We start from the raw sequence: 18,933 nt of genomic DNA, 5'->3' as shown, positions 1-18,933 counted from the left end.
TCGAAAAATGGGGCCCTGGGTTACTTAAAAAGTTTAAATGAGAAATTTGTACTAGTCTTATTGTATACTTGATTAACGTGTTATCGAACCGGCAATCGAAGCTCGATATCTCCAAAAAGGCTGTTTTATTTATTTAAAAAAAAAAAAAAAAAAAAAAAAAAAAAAAAAAAAAAAAAAAAAAAAAAAAAAAAAAAAAAAAAACAGGACAAACCCATATTTTGGACGTGCTAGGAGCAATTATTTCAACATTTTTAAGTTATAAATATTATACCAAATAGGCAAATTATTTATGTTTGGTCAAAATTCTGTATTCTGTATCAAAGCCTAAGCGGAGAAAACGAACTTTTAAGGTTTTAGGTTTAGAAAATTTTAAAATAAAACTACTAGTGCTTAAATTTAACCCAACAGCAAAGATTCGTTCATGCTTTCTCCTGTTGGATCTGAACACCTTTCGAAATCTCAGTATGATAAAAAACATTCCTTGATAACTGTGATAAAAATAACTCTTGAACTTATTGAGGTAAAGATTCAGAACTTTCACATTTAGAATATACCAAATATTCGATTTATTATAGCTCGTATCAAGAAAATTGTTGGATCTGACTAGGAACTATTTCAAAGTAGGTCCAAATGATAAAACCAAACTTTGAAAACATTATTTACAACTAAAATAATAATCTATCATTACTTATAACTATGCACCGTTATTCTGTGACACTCTGTAGGTTTCTGTTCAATTACTGATTAGTTTCAGTACCATAGTGACGCTATAAATGAATAATTTTGGAAATCATCGTTGTAAAATTGAATATTTTAAGTAAATGCATTTTAAAATTTGGCACATATTACGTGGAACCAAAATTTATTAAACATCGACCATACAAATGCAATTCATATCCAAATTTCATAACCTAAATTATTTTCAAATTTTTATTACAAATTACATTTAAAACAATATTCAATTTTAACCGGGGTCCAAACTTATAACCAAAAAATCATTCCAGAATAATATTTTAAACAAATTTAGACAAAATTAAAAATATTTTGTAAAAAAAAAATGCTTACTAATTATTTGCCCCGAAAAATAGTACACATTGATGGGCTCCTTTCTTCGGCTTTGGTATATTCGTCGGAGCTACAACAACCTACAAAAAAATTAACAAATTTCAAAATTTTTGTATTAAAAAAAATTATATTTCGCGCTTGATATTAAAGCGCATCATCACAAACTATAGGAGGGAAGCAACGGTTTGGTTTATAAATGTATGGCGGTCTTAATATACACTTACCTTGGCTGGCCACGGACAAAAAGTTTTTAATTTTGCCCTAAAAAAATTAAAAATATTAATTAAAATAACACAAACACTTAATATACATTAAAAACTGCACAAATATTTTGATTAAAAATTTACACACCAGACCAAATCACCAATTTTATAATCGTACGACTTTAACTCAGGTGTTTCTCCCATTTTTGCCAATTCAAGACTGAGATAAGTATACAAATATCAATTTAATACACATAACTAGCGCGTCGCTTTTTATTTGACATGCGCATTACATATACAGTGATACACAGATACAAAAATATTATTCATCAAATTATTATTTTTATAATTCTTTTTTATTTATTCAAATATTTCAATTATTTTTGTCCAATCTTTGGAAATTTAAATTAAAGAAAAATATCTTCAAATTTCTTTCATTATTGTTTTATTCAAATTTAATTTTTCGTAGACTGTAGTTCATCATACGTATGTCGTAGCTTGATTTCATTTATGCATATCGTAGCAGTTTTTTTTGGAGGGATTATTTAAAACTAGCTAAAAGTATAACTTTGTAATGGCTCGCGAATGATATCATATAAAATATTTTTTGTTTAATTGTTCCTCATTAAACGTTAATTTCTTTAAAACATCAGGTTGTAAACCATGGTCCATGTTATTATCCGCTGTGAAAAAATATTCAATTCATTTTTGGTTTTAAATTTATGACAAATACAACAAAACCCATCTTGATTAATTTGTAAATCAAACCAACGACGATGACATACATTACATACTTCAAAATTCAAATTCTTTTGAGCAATCTCAAAATTTTCCGCATACATTTTAAAATTAATATCATCTTGATAAAGATATAATTCTTCTTGATCTTGTTTTCGTCGTTTCCGATAATCACGCATTAATGATCGATTACAATCACGCTCTTTACGACCCATCAACGTACGACTTCGTGGCATTTTATTACTAAAATTACAATTAATAAATAACTAAAATTATAACAACTATAATTAAAATTTTTTCATTATTTGTATTAATATCACTTAAATTTTTAAGTTATTCTACTGTATAACTGCAAGAATTAATTGTTTATGTTTTAGTATCACGTTTTTTGTATTTTTATGAAGTTTTTTAATACTTGAAAGAATTTACAGATGGCCACTCAATTAAAATTAATATTAAATGTAGCCAATTATATATTAGTATTAGATGTAGCTCACAGATGGTGCCACTGTCTCTGCGTATATATAGGTATATACATACATTTAATAAAAAATACTGTTGTTTTTTATTATTTATATAATTTTTTCTAAAAATAATGATTGATAACACATCTAGACATAAATATGGAACTACAACACTTCATTTCATGTTTAAATCTTTTGTATTTTTTTTTTGTAAAGTTTACCACCAAAAAGTTACATTTTAACCTAGTAGAGGCTCGCTTCGCTCGCCTGATAAACCTTAAGTTTAATTATTTAGTCAGCCAAAGAAATTGTGACTTATTAATTAATATCTCAAAAATTTAATCTAAATATCAAATTAATTTTTTATTATTTTTCATTACTTAAATAAGGGTTGTAAAAGAAAAAAAAATAGTAAAAAATCGTGTTTTATATTTAAGATTTTTATTTTTGTTTAACAAATTGTGATTCTAATTCATAAATCCCAACTGATTGATTTGTTTTGTCATCATAATCAACCCATTCTTTTTCTGTTAAATCAACATCTTCAAATACTTTTCCACTTTCTTCGGCAACTGCAATCCATCCGTCACGCGGTGAAAATGCTGTTGGTTCAATACCACGACAATCAAATACAACAATTGTTTTAAATTTTCCTTGGTCGTCACTGGTATATTCACCTGTAGATACAAAATATATTTTAAGTTTAAAAATACCTTAGAAGCTTGGGAAATTTACTTAGATTTCATTTAAAAATGCCGTAAAGCTGAATATTAATATTATATTCAACAGAAAATAAGCTTTTATCAACGAAATTTTAAAATAATTAACTCTCAATTCAGATTAGTGCGACGGGCGAAGTGCGACATGCCGATTTTCGAATGAAATATATGATTGAACGACAGATTTTTAGGCATATTAACAGCCATTAATTCTTCCTAAGAAAAGTTTTCTAATAAAAATAAGAGAAGTTATGATATACTGATGTATAAAAATTACTCTGTTTGTTGTAAAAATTAGGAATATATTTCCGCTGAAAATTTGTATACCTACCGGTTGATTTTGGAATTATATCTAAACTATTTTCACGCGAACAAAGTTTACATTTCACTAAAAAATTCACATCTGACTTGGCTGTTTTCGATGGAAATGTTTCTTTTTCGTTAACATCATGCCATTTATCGGATTCTTCACTACAATTTGTACATTTAATTTTTAAAAAGTAATTATAATCTGTATGAGTTCGCACCGATACAATATTTTCTAAAGTTGCTTTAATTTGCAATGCAATTTTTACCATGATTATGTACTTTTAAAATATTAATTTCTATAATTTCTAGAAAAAAAAAAACTATTCTACAATTATGTATTTTGATATTTTGAAATTGAAATTTGTGTCATTAATGTCAGGTTTGTTCCATGCGTTCCATGCACGAAGTTTGTTCTGTATTCTTTGTGTCAAATGATGATCAGTCTACGAATATAAGAATTGCGTAATCTTTCAATCCAAGATAAAATTGATTATTGAATTAATCTTGGTAGAATAAGACAAGTTCTACCATGTCTAGTTATACCATCGAATTATTGTTTTTTAATTTTTTATTTCAATTGTTTTAAAAACCGATGCCCAGCAAGCGCTGAAAAATATTTCAAATAGCAAAAACCTGAGCAAAGATGAACTGGCTTATCAGACTTTTTGCATATTTCCGATTCAAAAACTCAGATTCGATTGAAATTAATGTGTTTTTTTAGTATTTGCTAGTAAGGCTCAAATTAGAAACTAGTTGTGAACAAGTTTTTCTTTACAACCAGGTAGGAACTAGCATAAAAATTCTAACTTAAGTAACCGTGGACAATCGCATGTAACTAATATAAGCACTGGTTGCAAAATTTTATTGTTGTATTCAAGCCACCCTTGTGGATCAAAAGGGGAGGGAGTTGTTTCTTAAATAATATCAATGTATAAAGTAGATTATAAGACTTAAACTTATGAGTGGATGAGGTAAAAGTTAGTTATTTTATTAATATAAGTATTATTCGATTTCTCAGAGAAACTGAAAGATGTTGGTTGCGTCCAGCTGAACTGAGAGCTTGCAGCTTGATACCATTCTATATTCAGTACTGACTACTACCGAGCGCTTAGTTCAGATACTCTAAATATCTAGACGAAGTCATTGGAACTTTTTAACTGTTTAAAGCTGATTTTGACATTTTTCAGAGGTGGGATAATTAAAAACAGCACACTAATGCTGCTTTATGTTAAATATCTACTGCTTAATGTAGAAAGTGCATTCAAACTTTTGCTTTTAATGGCGAATGGAACAAAACCACACCAAAATTATGCAAACAAAACCAAAATTATGATGTAATCAGCGAAATATAATATGGCTTCTTAAAGTGCGATACAAGTATGTATACATATCCTTATTTAATAAAAGTACGTAGCATTTCGTAGCTGTAATATTATTACTTTCATTAAAAAAGAATGGTGTATATTTTTATTAATAATGTTTTTAATAATTAAATATAATATTTAGATAAAGTACAGTTTTTAAGTAGAATAATTAAGTACACATAAGACAGTATATTTTAAATGAAGTATAATGAATAATTTATGGAAAATATATGTTTAAGAATATTCATTTTGCCGCACCCCTCTCAAAAGTAAAAAATTATGAAAGAAGTATGGAAGTGATAAAGTAATTAGAAAAAAAAAACTTTTCCGGAAATGATAATTAAAACCTCTTTGTGATTAAATAAAAACAGTGTATTGACTTGAAGTGAATTTTAAAGTTTTTATTGGACGGACAAGGGGAAATGGATGAGTGCATGTTAAACGATTTATTAGAATGTTCGGTATGTTTAGAACGACTTGATACATCGAGTAAAGTGTTACCGTGCCAGCATACATTCTGTAAACGATGTTTAGAAGAAATCGTCACCACACACAAAGAATTACGTTGTCCAGAATGTCGTGTTTTGGTCGACATCAAAATCGACGATTTACCACCGAATGTTTTGTTAATGCGTATCTTAGAAGGTATGCGAAATGCAGCACCAAAAAAAGATACACAGAGTACACAACAACAACAACAGCATCATCAGCGTACAATTGTATCCAGTTCAAATGTTCGGATACAACAAACGCAACAAAATATTTCACAACATATTCAATCGCAAGCTGATAATAGAAATTTTATTCAACAGAATAAGGGAACAATAGTGCCTCAACAACAAGTGTTGCCTCATCAACCGTATGGACGAGCTTTGTATGATTATGTTTCTACGGAATCTGAGTATGTTCTTCTGTTTTTTAACTCCTTTTTAACCTTTACCACTTGTTTTAATCGTTTCAAAACTATCTGATAAGTATTAGAACCTAGGAAACATAAGATGTGTTTAACACAATTGAAAGGTTTTCTTTTCCCATGTAAAATTTTAGGAATATTTAAAGAGACACAATTAATAAGTCTCTATTTTAGTGCACCACATTGTATTAAGTTTAATGAACTTTTGATTATTGACCGTAAGATTACGTCAGATTAAAGTGCTTCTTTTCTTCGCTTCTATTACTGAGGGTATAAAGTATCAGAGTTTCTGAGATATCGCAATGTTTGGTTCGATTTTAGTCCGTATCTCAAAAACTAGTCGACCAGTCATCAAATGCACCCGATTTTTGTACTTTTTGGGTCAAAATTACTTTATATACTGAGTTTTATCAAAATTGGAGGTAAAAAAAATTTCTCAATTTTTTGCAATTTTTATAAATACGCACCTTTTGTGTAGTTTTCGAAAAATATGCTTGGCGAGTTTCTGAAATTCGAAATTTTTGATGAATAGACATTACAGCCACAGCTACATTAAAAAGTTGTTGTAAATTCTAAATTTTTTTAAAACTTAGAATTGACTTTTTTTTAAAAAGTCAATCCATTTCTAACTCGAGAGAAACATAATTCAATTTCGGAAAATTAACATGGAGAGCAACAAGTCAGATATTTTCAAAAAACTAACTGAACATTGATGTATTTGTTCTGAGTTAAATAAAACTTATTGACCGTTCCCTTATTGAGATATAATAACGCAAAATTAATCAATAGGGAATATTCATGAAATTTAAATTTGGTTCAAATATTTTTTTTCCGTAACTTTAATGACTGGAAATTTCAACTAAATCATTATTTTAGTAATTAATATTTTTTTAATTACTTAAAATTAATTAATAAAAGTACAAATTCAGTGAGGGCATTTAAAAATTTCTAAAACGGAAATTCAAATTTTTATACAGACGTGACATCAAAGTACGGGCTTGTCAAATTTGTTGACATACTGTATGATATTAATTACTTACATTTTATATGGTATTTCATTAAATTATACTATTCTGCGGCTTTTTATTAGAAAACTTAATAATAACGAGTGTTAATTCTGTGTTGTAAATTCATTTTTTTAAAGTGTAAATTATACATTGAACTGCCAAAAATTGACAGATCACGTACTTATACGTCATCAATAGAGAGCGCCAAAAAACTGCGTTTAAATATCTCAAAATTATAATGTATTTTAATTATTTTTTTACACTTAAATACACAACATTTTTAAGCAGTATTTATACTATTTACTTTGTTATAACGGTGTAAACAATGAATTAAAAATATAAAAAAAAATACATGAATATTCCCTATTTTATTGCTGAACAAAAACGACTATAGTAAGAGTATCGATGGCTGAAGAGAGGTGACAATATTAACATAATTTTAAACAACACTTCGTACACTATATTGTATGAGCAACAAGCATGTCGTGAAATCTCTTACCGTGCATATAGTCCTAAACATTTTTACAATATTGTACGGATTCAAACACCTTAAGTACCCATATTTACTTCATATATTTTTTGTTACAGTGATTTGAGTTTTAAAAAAGGTGATATAATTTTGCTTCGCAAACGTATGGACATGCATTGGTATTTGGGTGAATGTAATGGTAAACATGGTTTATTTCCATCCGCATTTGTCCAAGTCATAATACCATTACCGTGCCATATACCTCAATGTAAAGCATTGTATGATTTTCGTATGAGCGGTGAAGATGAGGAAGGATGTTTAGCCTTTAGTAAAGGAGCTGTTATCAATGTGATCAGACGTGTTGATGAAAATTGGGCAGAAGGTCGTTTAAACGATCGTGTTGGCATATTTCCATTGGCATTTGTTGAATTAAATGGTTTGGCACGATCTTTAATGAAATTGTCAACTAAGTAAGTATTTTTCATAAAAATTTCTCTATGAAATTTAAATTTTCATGAATAGTCCAGGAAATGAGGCATTTGACCCAGGAATCGACTCCTCTCCAGTCGATTTTTATGATACCCGGTGGGAAATATGTTCTTAGGGTACTCAACAAAATTATATTCATGCTAACTTGAACTTTTTCGATTTACGCCTGATAAGTGTGACAGAAGTACCCTACTTCCGGACACCATATTCTCTTTATTTAACATGAAGTGGGGTACTTCTGCCCCACTTTACTGGCGTAAATCGAAAAAGCACAATTTTGACACAGATTTTGTTGAGTAAATTCAGACAAACATTTTCTACCGGTTCTCACGAAAATCTCTGACGAGGAGTCGATTTCTGGGTCTAATTATTTTTTCGGTTTTATTTCCTCGATTCTTTGACTTCTTCTTATCCGGGAGCATATTCTTATTCCATGTTATATTTTTAAACAGCTCACAACCAGGACCATCACGAGTAGCACCCCCGACTCCCACAAGTGAAGATAGTACACCGTTAATATCTACAGATTTAAATAATCACCACCAACAAGCTCCTAGTGGAGGTGGCACAGGAGCCGCTACAGCAATTCGGCAAGGTTCAGATTCAAGTTCAACAATTTCATCAACAAGTCCTTCAACAACGCCAAACACTAGTTCCAGTAATACATCATCGAGTTCAAGTACCGCACCTTCATCACCTACATCTCCCCCTCCTAGATCTACCACAACCACTTCAACAACACCAAGTGTTCAATCTCCACCTTCATCGGCCCGACCAACCCAATCACATCGTGAAAAACGTCATAGTTTTAGTGCCATAAATTCTGGTTCACATCATCACTCAAATCATCGACATTCTGCGGAAATTCTTAGTACAGATCATTCAGAATCGACTGAAGATGGCATCGTTACTACACAACAGAATGGAATGACACCACCTTCAACGAATTTACTCCCAGCTGCATATATTGCTCTGTATTCGTATACACCACAAAAACCAGATGAATTGGAACTTCGAAAAGGTGGGATTTATATGGTGACCGAACGGTGTCAGGATGGTTGGTTTAAAGGTACATCAAATCGTACCCAGAAGTGTGGCGTATTTCCTGGGAATTATGTTGCACCTGCTCGTGGTATACCTGCAAGAGTAACAACTTCAGCGTCTGCAGTGCGAGGTGGTGGAACAGTTCCACCTCCTTTAGAACCTCGAGTGACTGCAGCATCTTCTATATCTTATACACGGAATAAATCGATAAATAATTCGTTAGCGATACGTTCAAGTCCGTCTACTCCAAATAATCGACCTCCTGAGCTCCCACCACGTTCAGTTAGTCCTGCAACAGCACCAACTTCAACGGTATCGTGTTCATGGCATCATAGTGTATCTGCAGATAATAGTTCAATGAATTCACCACTTGGACGTAGCCAAAGTGCGGTTATGAGCTCGCCAAACACTACTACTAGTTGTAGTCCATCTCCAAAATCCATAGAAAAAGTAAGTTTTTTTTTTTCTAATCATTCTTAACGAATTCTTAGCTGACGATGACTCTTTACTAATCGAAATACTGTCATCGACTTCCTTAACAAAAACATCGGATCAAAAGATATATCAGTTGTGGCGAGTAAGCATCATTAGAATTACTCAAAAATGATTGAAAGTCCGGTCGTCAAAAGATAAGCTGTAAAGTACGCCAAATGGCCGAGTTGGGGTTTCCGTATTCCACCTGTTGGTACTTCAGATTATTTTGGTAATCGGGCTTTCATTTTTTCGGGATAGGATGATTTTTAATAAAACAGGCACAACTTAATAATCACCCGGTGATAATTTTCTCTGCGAGATAAATATTCCAAACAACTCCGGGGTATAACTAACAGATTTCGAAGAACACATAAGTGATACTGGAGAATTAATATTGAATTCTTCTTTTGCAGTCAAAAGAACGTAAAGAAAAGGGAACAGTGAGTTTAATGCGTCGTTTAACAAGTATGAAACGTTCAAAATCACCACCTCCAACTACTTACAGTATGGATAACCCGGTATTCGAGGATAGTCAAAACCCATCGATATTGGTACATAGTCAAATTACAAGTCAAACATCTAGTACTGCACATCCAGTCCATGTTCGGTAAGTGAAAAATGGGAAATATATATTAAATTTCTTGGCCATCGAAACAAATTGCTTTTGTGTTCAGCTTTTAACTTTTGCATGTGCTTAGAATTGAGAAAAAAATGTATTAAAGATGGTTTTTTCAAAAAGAGTTCGATTCAGGTCACTAAATTTTAAGAATATTAGGCCTTGCGATTAGGAGGGACTAATAGTTTTTTATCATTTTTATACCCTGAAAGTAATACAAGCAATCATATTCACCATTTTCTTTTAACGGTATTTCAACAATTAATTCAGTCAATAGTTTTTTTTTTTTTTTTTTTTTCATTTGTTTATTATTAAAAAATTCAATGGTAGAAAATTTAACAAATCAAAAAACCCGACTGCGTTAAGCCGAATCTATACAAAACAAAGTAAACTTTGTCCGCCCAGAGCCCGCCACGGTATTTTAAATATTTTAGTTAAATTTATTACCCTTTCTTCTGAAAAGTATTTTTTTATTTTTGAGGAGAAATACTTTATAATAACATCAAGTAGCCAATAATATGTATATATTCATTACCGATACAATCTTCTATCTTCTGTTAATCAAATACATATTCCCTTTGTCATTTCACTTTTGAATACACGAACACTACATATATATACTGTCTCTCTCATTTACTTATAAACATATATTACATATCTCACTCATAACAAAATCACACAAAAAAAATAATACACACACACATATATATAGAAATAAATTTTTATTTATTTTTGAAACATTATGTTTTGTATTTTTTAACTATTGAAAGAAATATGATATGTATGGTACTTGTACATTTCATTTTACTATCTTATCTTATTATCTAGATTATTTTGGAAAACAAATTACAGGTTCGAATTTTCATGTCTCTGGGAATGCGGGCATCAATAATTTCTGGAATAATGCAATTTAAATAAAATGCTTGCAATTTTGGAAGCATTACAATCTTCCAAAGATCATTATCCCTAACGATTTTTTTGACTGCAATTTCTTTTCCATTATAAATTACCAAATCGCATATTTCACTTTTTGTAATATCAATTGCCCTTGTATTTGATAATAGTAGGGGTAAAAAGCTTACCGGTTTTTATTTCCCTCTACAGTGTAACATTTTTGTTTATTTGTGGCCAAAATATCTTATTAACGAAACGAAGCATTTAATGTCTACAATGACTTCGGTCCCAACCAAACCAGCGGGACTAACCCAAGACAAGGATTTTCAAAATCAATAAACAGGCCGCATTTTTCAACTTCTACATTATTCTGTATTTCATACAGATTTAATGCCACCGTTTCATTGATACGACCATATTCCATTGATTTTGAAAATACTTACTCCCCCATTTAGTAAATTTTCAACTAAATTATGTGAGGAAGTTGTTTCTTTACGATTAATCAACATATTTTTGTGAAGTTTTCGCCATTTTGCATTGTCATGTTGACCCCTTGTTTCTTCCTCGACTTTTTTTTTGATGGTACGTTGTTTTTTAATCGTAAAAGAAATGTTTTTGCTTCCTCTAACATGGCCTCTTCACAAATATTTGGTTGGGAGTTATAAGGCCCGTAGTTTTTATCAGGTTCTTTTCATAGCTTTATTGGCCGTTTTGATAAATACTTTACTAAATGTTTTACCAATGATCGTGCATTTAGGTGAAGATGGGCCTAAATGGCAACTAGGTCCACTTGTATGTGATAGAGCAGCGTCAACGCTACGCATTTCATATCCACCTCGTTTCGTTAAGCTTGTCCTCTTCCCCTCATTAAATTTGGACACTAACGACAGGTATCTATAAAAAACAATTAAAATCCTTCCACTCAAATGCTTTCTTATAATTATTTAGTTTCCAGTTTAATACCATACCTCTCTGCTTCATTGGTTGATTCGTCGAAAGCTACACGATCTGCTTTCCTAATAATGGGGTCAAATATTAACAGGCCCAACTTTATTCAATTCCCAATAGATAAGATACAGTAATATATCTTTATTATGCGATGAAAAGGAGCGACGTCAAATAGTTATTATTTTTCTGTAAACACTCCTTCTTATCATACCTGTGTTGTGTAGATGGAGGTACAAATATCATACTACATTATTTTATAACACACAACAAATATTCATTGCATTTTGTATATGCATACAACATTGTGTGTATTCTCTTATTATTCTTTTATTGAAAGCGTTTTTCCCTCTTATAATGAAAAGTAAAGAAAAATTTTGAAATTTTCATTCACCAATTGGATAGGAATGCTATTTTATTCCATTTAATTAAATATGAATTTTTTCGTTTTTAATTATATATTCGTTTTGAAAATGAAAATTGGGGAAATTAATGAAAATTTTGAAAAATCAAGATAGACAAAAGGGGTAGATTTGAAAGTAGTACAACATATCCAAATTTCAAATTGAAATAATATTTGGTTCAAGAGATTGGTGGGAAAAACCTTGTGTGTATTCTCTTATTATTCTTTTATTGAAAGCGTTTTTCCCTCTTATAATGAAAAGTAAAGAAAAATTTTGAAATTTTCATTCAACAATTGGATAGGAATGCTATTTTATTCCATTTAATTAAATATGAATTTTTTCGTTTTTAATTATATATTCGTTTTGAAAATGAAAATTGGGGAAATTAATGAAAATTTTGAAAAATCAAGATAGACAAAAGGGGTAGATTTGAAAGTAGTACAACATATCCAAATTTCAAATTGAAATAATATTTGGTTCAAGAGATTGGTGGGAAAAACCTTGTGTGTATTCTCTTATTATTCTTTTATTGAAAGCGTTTTTCCCTCTTATAATGAAAAGTAAAGAAAAATTTTGAAATTTTCATTCACCAATTGGATAGGAATGCTATTTTATTCCATTTAATTAAATATGAATTTTTTCGTTTTTAATTATATATTCGTTTTGAAAATGAAAATTGGGGAAATTAATGAAAATTTTGAAAAATCAAGATAGACAAAAGGGGTAGATTTGAAAGTAGTACAACATATCCAAATTTCAAATTGAAATAATATTTGGTTCAAGAGATTGGTGGGAAAAACCTTGTGTGTATTCTCTTATTATTCTTTTATTGAAAGCGTTTTTCCCTCTTATAATGAAAAGTAAAGAAAAATTTTGAAATTTTCATTCACCAATTGGATAGGAATGCTATTTTATTCCATTTAATTAAATATGAATTTTTTCGTTTTTAATTATATATTCGTTTTGAAAATGAAAATTGGGGAAATTAATGAAAATTTTGAAAAATCAAGATAGACAAAAGGGGTAGATTTGAAAGTACTACTACATATCCAAATTTCAAATTGAAATAATATTTGGTTCAAGAGATTGGTAGGAAAAACCTTGTGTGTATTCTCTTATTATTCTTTTATTGAAAGCGTTTTTCCCTCTTATAATGAAAAGTAAAGAAAAATTTTGAAATTTTCATTCACCAATTGGATAGGAATGCTATTTTATTCCATTTAATTAAATATGAATTTTTTCGAATTTAATTATATATTCCTTTTGAAAATGAAAATTGGGGAAATTAATGAAAATTTTGAAAAATCAAGATAGACAAAAGGGGTAGATTTGAAAGTAGTACAACATATCCAAATTTCAAATTGAAATAATATTTGGTTCAAGAGATTGGTAGGAAAAACCATCAAACGATTTTTTCGAATACAATTTCTTTCCATTATAAATAACAAAGTCGCAGACTGCTTGTTAGGTAATATTTAATTGCCCTTGTATTTAATATTAAAAGAGATCCGCATCAACCTGAAATGGTTTTAAATGGACTTTAGTAAAATAATTTATATACAATTCTTGATTTTATAAGCTTACCTTATTTTAGATCCCAATTATAATTTAAAAGTTCATATCAGCATTTATTTCATATAAGTTTAATTTTTCTTACCAATGTAAAATTTGTAAATGAGCTCATGCTGTGTGTCGTGAAGCGACCCTCATAATTTTTGAAATATAAATGTGGATTCATAATTTAATAAAAAACTAACCGATAAAACAAATTAGCTTATCAATTTCTAAACAAAAGGTTCAGGAGATGCTGAAAATTTTCGTCCTTTTTGCCCTAAAACTAACCGTTCTCGAAATATAGCCATTTTCCCACTTTCACATGTAAGTTAAAAAATACGTATTCGACCAATAAACACAATAAGATTTTAAAAAAAAATCATTATGGGTATAACATTTTCCAAATTCTCGAGTTTTCCCAAAATTTTGCATTGATGTTATTTGGAAAAACATTACAAGCAAGAGGTTTATGAGATGCCCAAGTTGTCCGTCTTACTCTATAATTTTAGAAACTGAAAAAATTTAAGATAATTACCTTGAATTGGACTGAACTAAACGGCTAGTAGACGCTTCAATATCAGGGAAAGTTAGATTTTCAGTCGAGCTAATAAATTATATTATATAAAATTTGTTTTAAAAAATTGATTTAAAAACATACCTAAAAGTTTTCTGTGATCGAAACTAAACGTCTATTTATAAAAAAAAATATTATTAAATTATGGTTAAAATAATTAGGTTATTAGAATAGCAGTATAATGTACACACCTTCTATATAAAAATCCACGTCAAAATAAAACACTTTAAAATAAATTTACACAAAGCTTCTTCTTTAACTCTTTAACATACTGAAAATTTTTGTCACTAAAAAATGAAAATATCACTTAAAACTCAGTGGCACTAGGAAAAGATAAAACAAACCATATTCTATATAGACAGGCATACAAGTTTAAACAGACCTAACTAAACGAGGAGAAATTGAATACACATACATACACAACGTTTTATTGCTTATATTGTAGATAGGAAGGAGAATTGTAAAAATATATAAAATTGAAAGTATTTTTCCTACCAATAATGAAAAGTAAAGGAAAATTTTGAAATTTTTGCAAATGTATACTTTGCAAATGCTATTTGCTATGTTAAGGCTATCTCGAATTTTTTCGAATTTAATTATATATTCGTTTTGAAAATGAAAATTGGGGAAATTAATGAAAATTTTGAAAAATCAAGCTAGACATAACAGGTAGATTTGAAAGTAGTACAACATATCCAAATTTCAAATTGAAATAATATTTGGTTCAACAGATTGGTAGGAAAAACAATCTAAAATTTAATACATTGATAAAAAATATGTATAGAACACCCTTAAATAAAAACATTAACTTTAACATTCGGAATCCATTAAAATCTAGATCGGTTTAAATCTTCCCAATAATGGGTCCAGACTGTTAAAGTTGCTATGTAAACTACTAGCCTTGGTCTCGTCAGTTTTTATTTTACACTTCGGGTTTTTTTACTTTATTGACACTCGCAAGATTAAGGCAAATCGGTTGGCGTAAGAATAATCAAAATCGACCCACACGTTTCGCTTCTAGAGAGCCGCAAATGAATTGCACTTCTTTGCGTCGCGCAAAGAAGTGATATTTGTTTTTTTATAACTTATCAGTAATGAGCTCTCGATGACTTTTAGATGACCAAGAACCAACGAAATCGTTTATTTTTTTGTAAAGATCATCTTGAAATTAACTTCTTGTATAAAAAACACCTTCGCTTTTTTCTTAAACATTGATCACAATTGTGAAGCTTAACTTATGAATATAATCACAGTATGTTGTATGTATTTTGTTTTTGTTTGGATCTTCTGAAATAATTTAGGTCTGGATCATGTCCAAGTCAATTACTACAAGCATTACCTCCATCATCCACTGGAGGTGCTACAGCATCATCATCTTCATCTGAAATGAATTCAACAAATGTTTCAACGAGTGTACAACAATCGAATCACAGTGGGCATCATCGTTTTTTAATTACAGGTGGCACCACTGGTGGCTCACAACGTATCAAACATAAAGATCGTGGTCATATTATTATTAATCAACAGCAGCAATTAATATCATCATCGTCTTCCACCAGGTGTGTGTTTGGTGCTCATCATATTTTGAAAAAATTGATTCATTTTTAGTAAAACATTTTTTTTTGTGTTATATGTTTTATCTCTTAATTTGTAACATTTTCGTACAAACGTGTATTCTGTCAGAGATTAAATATTAATCGAAATGACTCAGTTCACATCCGAAACACAATTTTAAATAAGCCGAATTTTTTTCATTATTTAGCTAAAGATTATTAACTCCTAATAATAATATTAATAATAAAAAAGAGGGATACCGCAAATGAGTCTCTAGCACCTAGATCAAGGGGTCCTCGATGCCCCCTTTGAAAACAACTTGTCACCCGAAAGCCCACTGCTTCTTCCCCGGAATTGCTCTCAGGATTTATGAATTCAAGGTTTTGGAACCAAACATGACACCCTACAGGTTTCTGCAGGTGCAAATAAAATGTATGGAAGTCCTCCATACAGACTCTACAAGTGAGATCAGCCCTGTTGGAAGTCCTAGTAATCAAGATGTCGTATCTATTCCTTGGTTCGGTAAATTACAGAGCATCTTGCTATGGGAATGACAAGATCAGGTGAAAGGAGTGAGAGACCTCTCCCGTCTCATCTCAACTACTTCTTTCCCTTTAACGAACGCCAGAGTGGCCCGGTATGCAGATCATTTTAGTTATTCTTTGTCTGGTAGTTCAGTTCCTCGAAACATTCAAAGACTATCCTCAGAATTTTGATGCCTCAAGGGGCCGAAGTCCGGGCTGACTATCTGAGAAAATGCTGATATTTGCCTCACTGTAACTTTTCGTGTTACAAATCTGGGCACCTCTCAGCCTACCGAATATTTATAATTGAAAAACCGTCGAAGTTGCGATGTGATAAAGGAAGATTTTCTGCCTCGAACAGCTTTAAACAGGGGCACCAGAGAGAAGGATTAAGGTTGACTGTTTGCCATGACCATCCCGGTTTATAATAAAATCGAGACTCCGGATTATCACGCATGTATCGAGATTTTGAAATTAAAAATTCCACCCTATTATTAGCCCAACGCGTGTATCGGATGAAAACAGGATCATTTCGTTTTATTTTGAATCTCCGGTAGAATTTACGGTCTATTGCAGTCACTGACTCAAAACTACGAACAAGACATTCATAAGTAAACGTGCGTGGTTCTAACGTTCACGATGATGGCAACTTCATGATAACAACTGAAAAATAAATATTTCTAGACCTATGTGTTCTGGTGAATCTGAAAGTATCATCGAACATTCAAGATCTTTTTACCTATGCCCTCATATTCGTACATAATCAGTTTATATTTTGATCTGCATGTTTTGCAATTTTGAGCTTTTTAAAGTGCACATTTTTTGCAGCTTTAATTTACCAACATAATAAATTTGCATGTGTAAATAATATCAATAATATTCACCAAACGATTTCATTTCGATTTGTTTTATCATATTTTGTTTGTGTAAAAAGGCACTAAGCACATGTTTTTTTGGTTTTTTTTTTTTTTTTTTTATATAAATGACACTTTAATTTACTTTTAAAGAAGAAAACTTCTCGAAAGGAATAAAAGACGGGCTTGTTTGTTTTGGGTAAATATTTCCGCGAAATGACATGTATTTTCAATAATATTCGAGAAGGTCTTTGGAATATTTTGGGTACTATTAATTCTGGAGCCGGCATATAAAATTTTTTATTTATTTAGCCATTTTATATTTTTGGGTGGATAAGTTCAAAAGCCGTAGAAAATTTAGAGAAAAAGTTGTTTTCATTAAAAAAAATGAATGTAAAAAAATTATAGCTGCAATTGTCTGCCGTATTAGCTAAAACAAAGTCATTAACAATATGAAAAGAATGGTAGGAAGTTTGCAACCGTCAAAACTACTAAAAAATTTTTTATTTCAATGACTCCGATCCATAAAGTGATTTTTGATATGATGGCTCCAGAACTATAAGATAATAACTATTATAAACCTTGAAATGAAGATGTGATGTGATTCGATGAGCAAATTCTCAAAATTTTCATATATTTTCATTTAGACATGGAGGTGATAGTCTTATAATGTCAACATCCACATCAAATCATCAAAACCATCATCATCGTAAATCAAATTCTTTAGATGCTGGCTCAAAGTCAACATCATCTCCAGGCGGTCCAGGTAATGGAGGCTCAACAAAATTATCGACGTCATCTTCTACACAACAGATACGTGAACGTTTTCGATGTATTGTCCCATATCCACCAAACAGTGAATACGAATTAGAATTACGTTTAAACGATATCATTTATGTACATAAAAAACGTGACGATGGCTGGTATAAAGGTACACAACAGCGTACAGGACGTACAGGATTATTTCCGGCGAGTTTTGTTGAAAGTTTTTGACTTTGTTGCTTTTGTGTTCATGCTTTTTTTTTTCTTTGAAAGTTGATTTAGTTCAAATGTGCAATTTTTCTTTATCGTTATTATTATTTATCAGTCAATCTTTTGACTAAATTTAGAAATAAATTGTTCATACAGGATGTTCCACGCTTTGTATACAAAGTGTTTCATAATTGATTGAGTTAGAGTAGTTATAATTTTGTGTTATTACTCCATTATTATCAACTCAAGGTATTATATATTTATTATGTGACACTTTGTATAAAGAAATGTTGGAACATCTTCGATATACAGGGTGACATATAGAAACTTGATGAATTTAAAATTAACTCTAACAAAGGCAAGAAACATGTTTTTATGATAAAAATATTCTAGTATTCTAGTAAACGAATTGAAAAACTAGTTCGAATTCCTGATCAATTCTAATTTGGAAATCGCAATTTAAAATGATAGCAGAATGCTACCAATTCAATCTAAACTGGTAACCGAACACTACAGGCTCGTACGCAGGAATCATTCAAGGGGGGTTCAAACTTTTCTTCATCATGTTAGGTAATAAAGTCAATAAAAACAAGATGCTCTTTCTTCGAGTAAGAGAACATTTTATTCGATCAAAATGTGATATTCAGTCACTATTTTTTCTTCTGCGAGGCTTAGTCGATCTTCAGATATTGTCAATTTAAGGTATGTTTTGAGACAACGCAAAGTTGAAAAGGAAGGAGCGTTCAAAGCATCTAGTAGACATTTGGAAAAGCATCTTCATTGT

General features: G+C 30.4%; 3 protein-coding genes across 5 annotated transcripts in view; 1 reads left to right on the top strand and 2 right to left on the bottom strand.

The window, feature by feature from the left end:
* Positions 1-1,478, bottom strand: part of LOC123299305 (putative oxidoreductase GLYR1 homolog) — a 55,959-nt gene extending 54,481 nt beyond the window's left edge. For both annotated transcript variants that reach the window (XM_044881663.1, XM_044881664.1), the window contains exons 1-3: positions 1,417-1,478; positions 1,290-1,326; positions 1,066-1,145 (exon numbers count right to left, since the gene is read on the bottom strand). In XM_044881663.1, the coding sequence (XP_044737598.1) occupies positions 1,066-1,145; positions 1,290-1,326; positions 1,417-1,472 (173 nt within the window). In that variant the 5' untranslated portion in view covers positions 1,473-1,478. The remainder of the gene's footprint in view (positions 1-1,065; positions 1,146-1,289; positions 1,327-1,416) is intronic.
* A 1,411-nt stretch (positions 1,479-2,889) lies between these two features.
* On the bottom strand, positions 2,890-3,858 carry LOC123299348 (UPF0587 protein GA18326). The gene is made up of 2 exons (XM_044881725.1): positions 3,521-3,858; positions 2,890-3,147 (listed from the first exon to the last, which is right to left on the bottom strand). Exons 1-2 carry the CDS (start codon positions 3,765-3,767, stop codon positions 2,912-2,914), a joined length of 483 nt encoding a protein of 160 aa, XP_044737660.1. The 5' UTR covers positions 3,768-3,858; the 3' UTR covers positions 2,890-2,911.
* Positions 3,859-5,113: 1,255 nt separating this feature from the next.
* Positions 5,114-18,354, top strand: LOC123299295 (E3 ubiquitin-protein ligase SH3RF1). 2 transcript variants are annotated; one of them, XM_044881651.1, is made up of 6 exons: positions 5,114-5,763; positions 7,371-7,721; positions 8,193-9,234; positions 9,672-9,865; positions 15,547-15,804; positions 17,825-18,354. In XM_044881651.1, exons 1-6 carry the CDS (start codon positions 5,285-5,287, stop codon positions 18,168-18,170), a joined length of 2,670 nt encoding a protein of 889 aa, XP_044737586.1. In that variant the 5' UTR covers positions 5,114-5,284; the 3' UTR covers positions 18,171-18,354. The 2 variants fall into 2 exon arrangements, with proteins under 2 accessions (XP_044737586.1, XP_044737587.1); XM_044881652.1 differs by lacking the exon at positions 15,547-15,804.
* Positions 18,355-18,933: the final 579 nt, after the last annotated feature.

Source organism: Chrysoperla carnea, chromosome 4, assembly GCF_905475395.1.
Source record: "Chrysoperla carnea chromosome 4, inChrCarn1.1, whole genome shotgun sequence".
Classification (NCBI taxonomy): Eukaryota; Metazoa; Arthropoda; class Insecta; order Neuroptera; family Chrysopidae; genus Chrysoperla; species Chrysoperla carnea.
The sequence above is the reverse complement of the archived record's forward strand: the minus strand, read 5'-3'. Positions and strand labels throughout refer to the sequence as shown.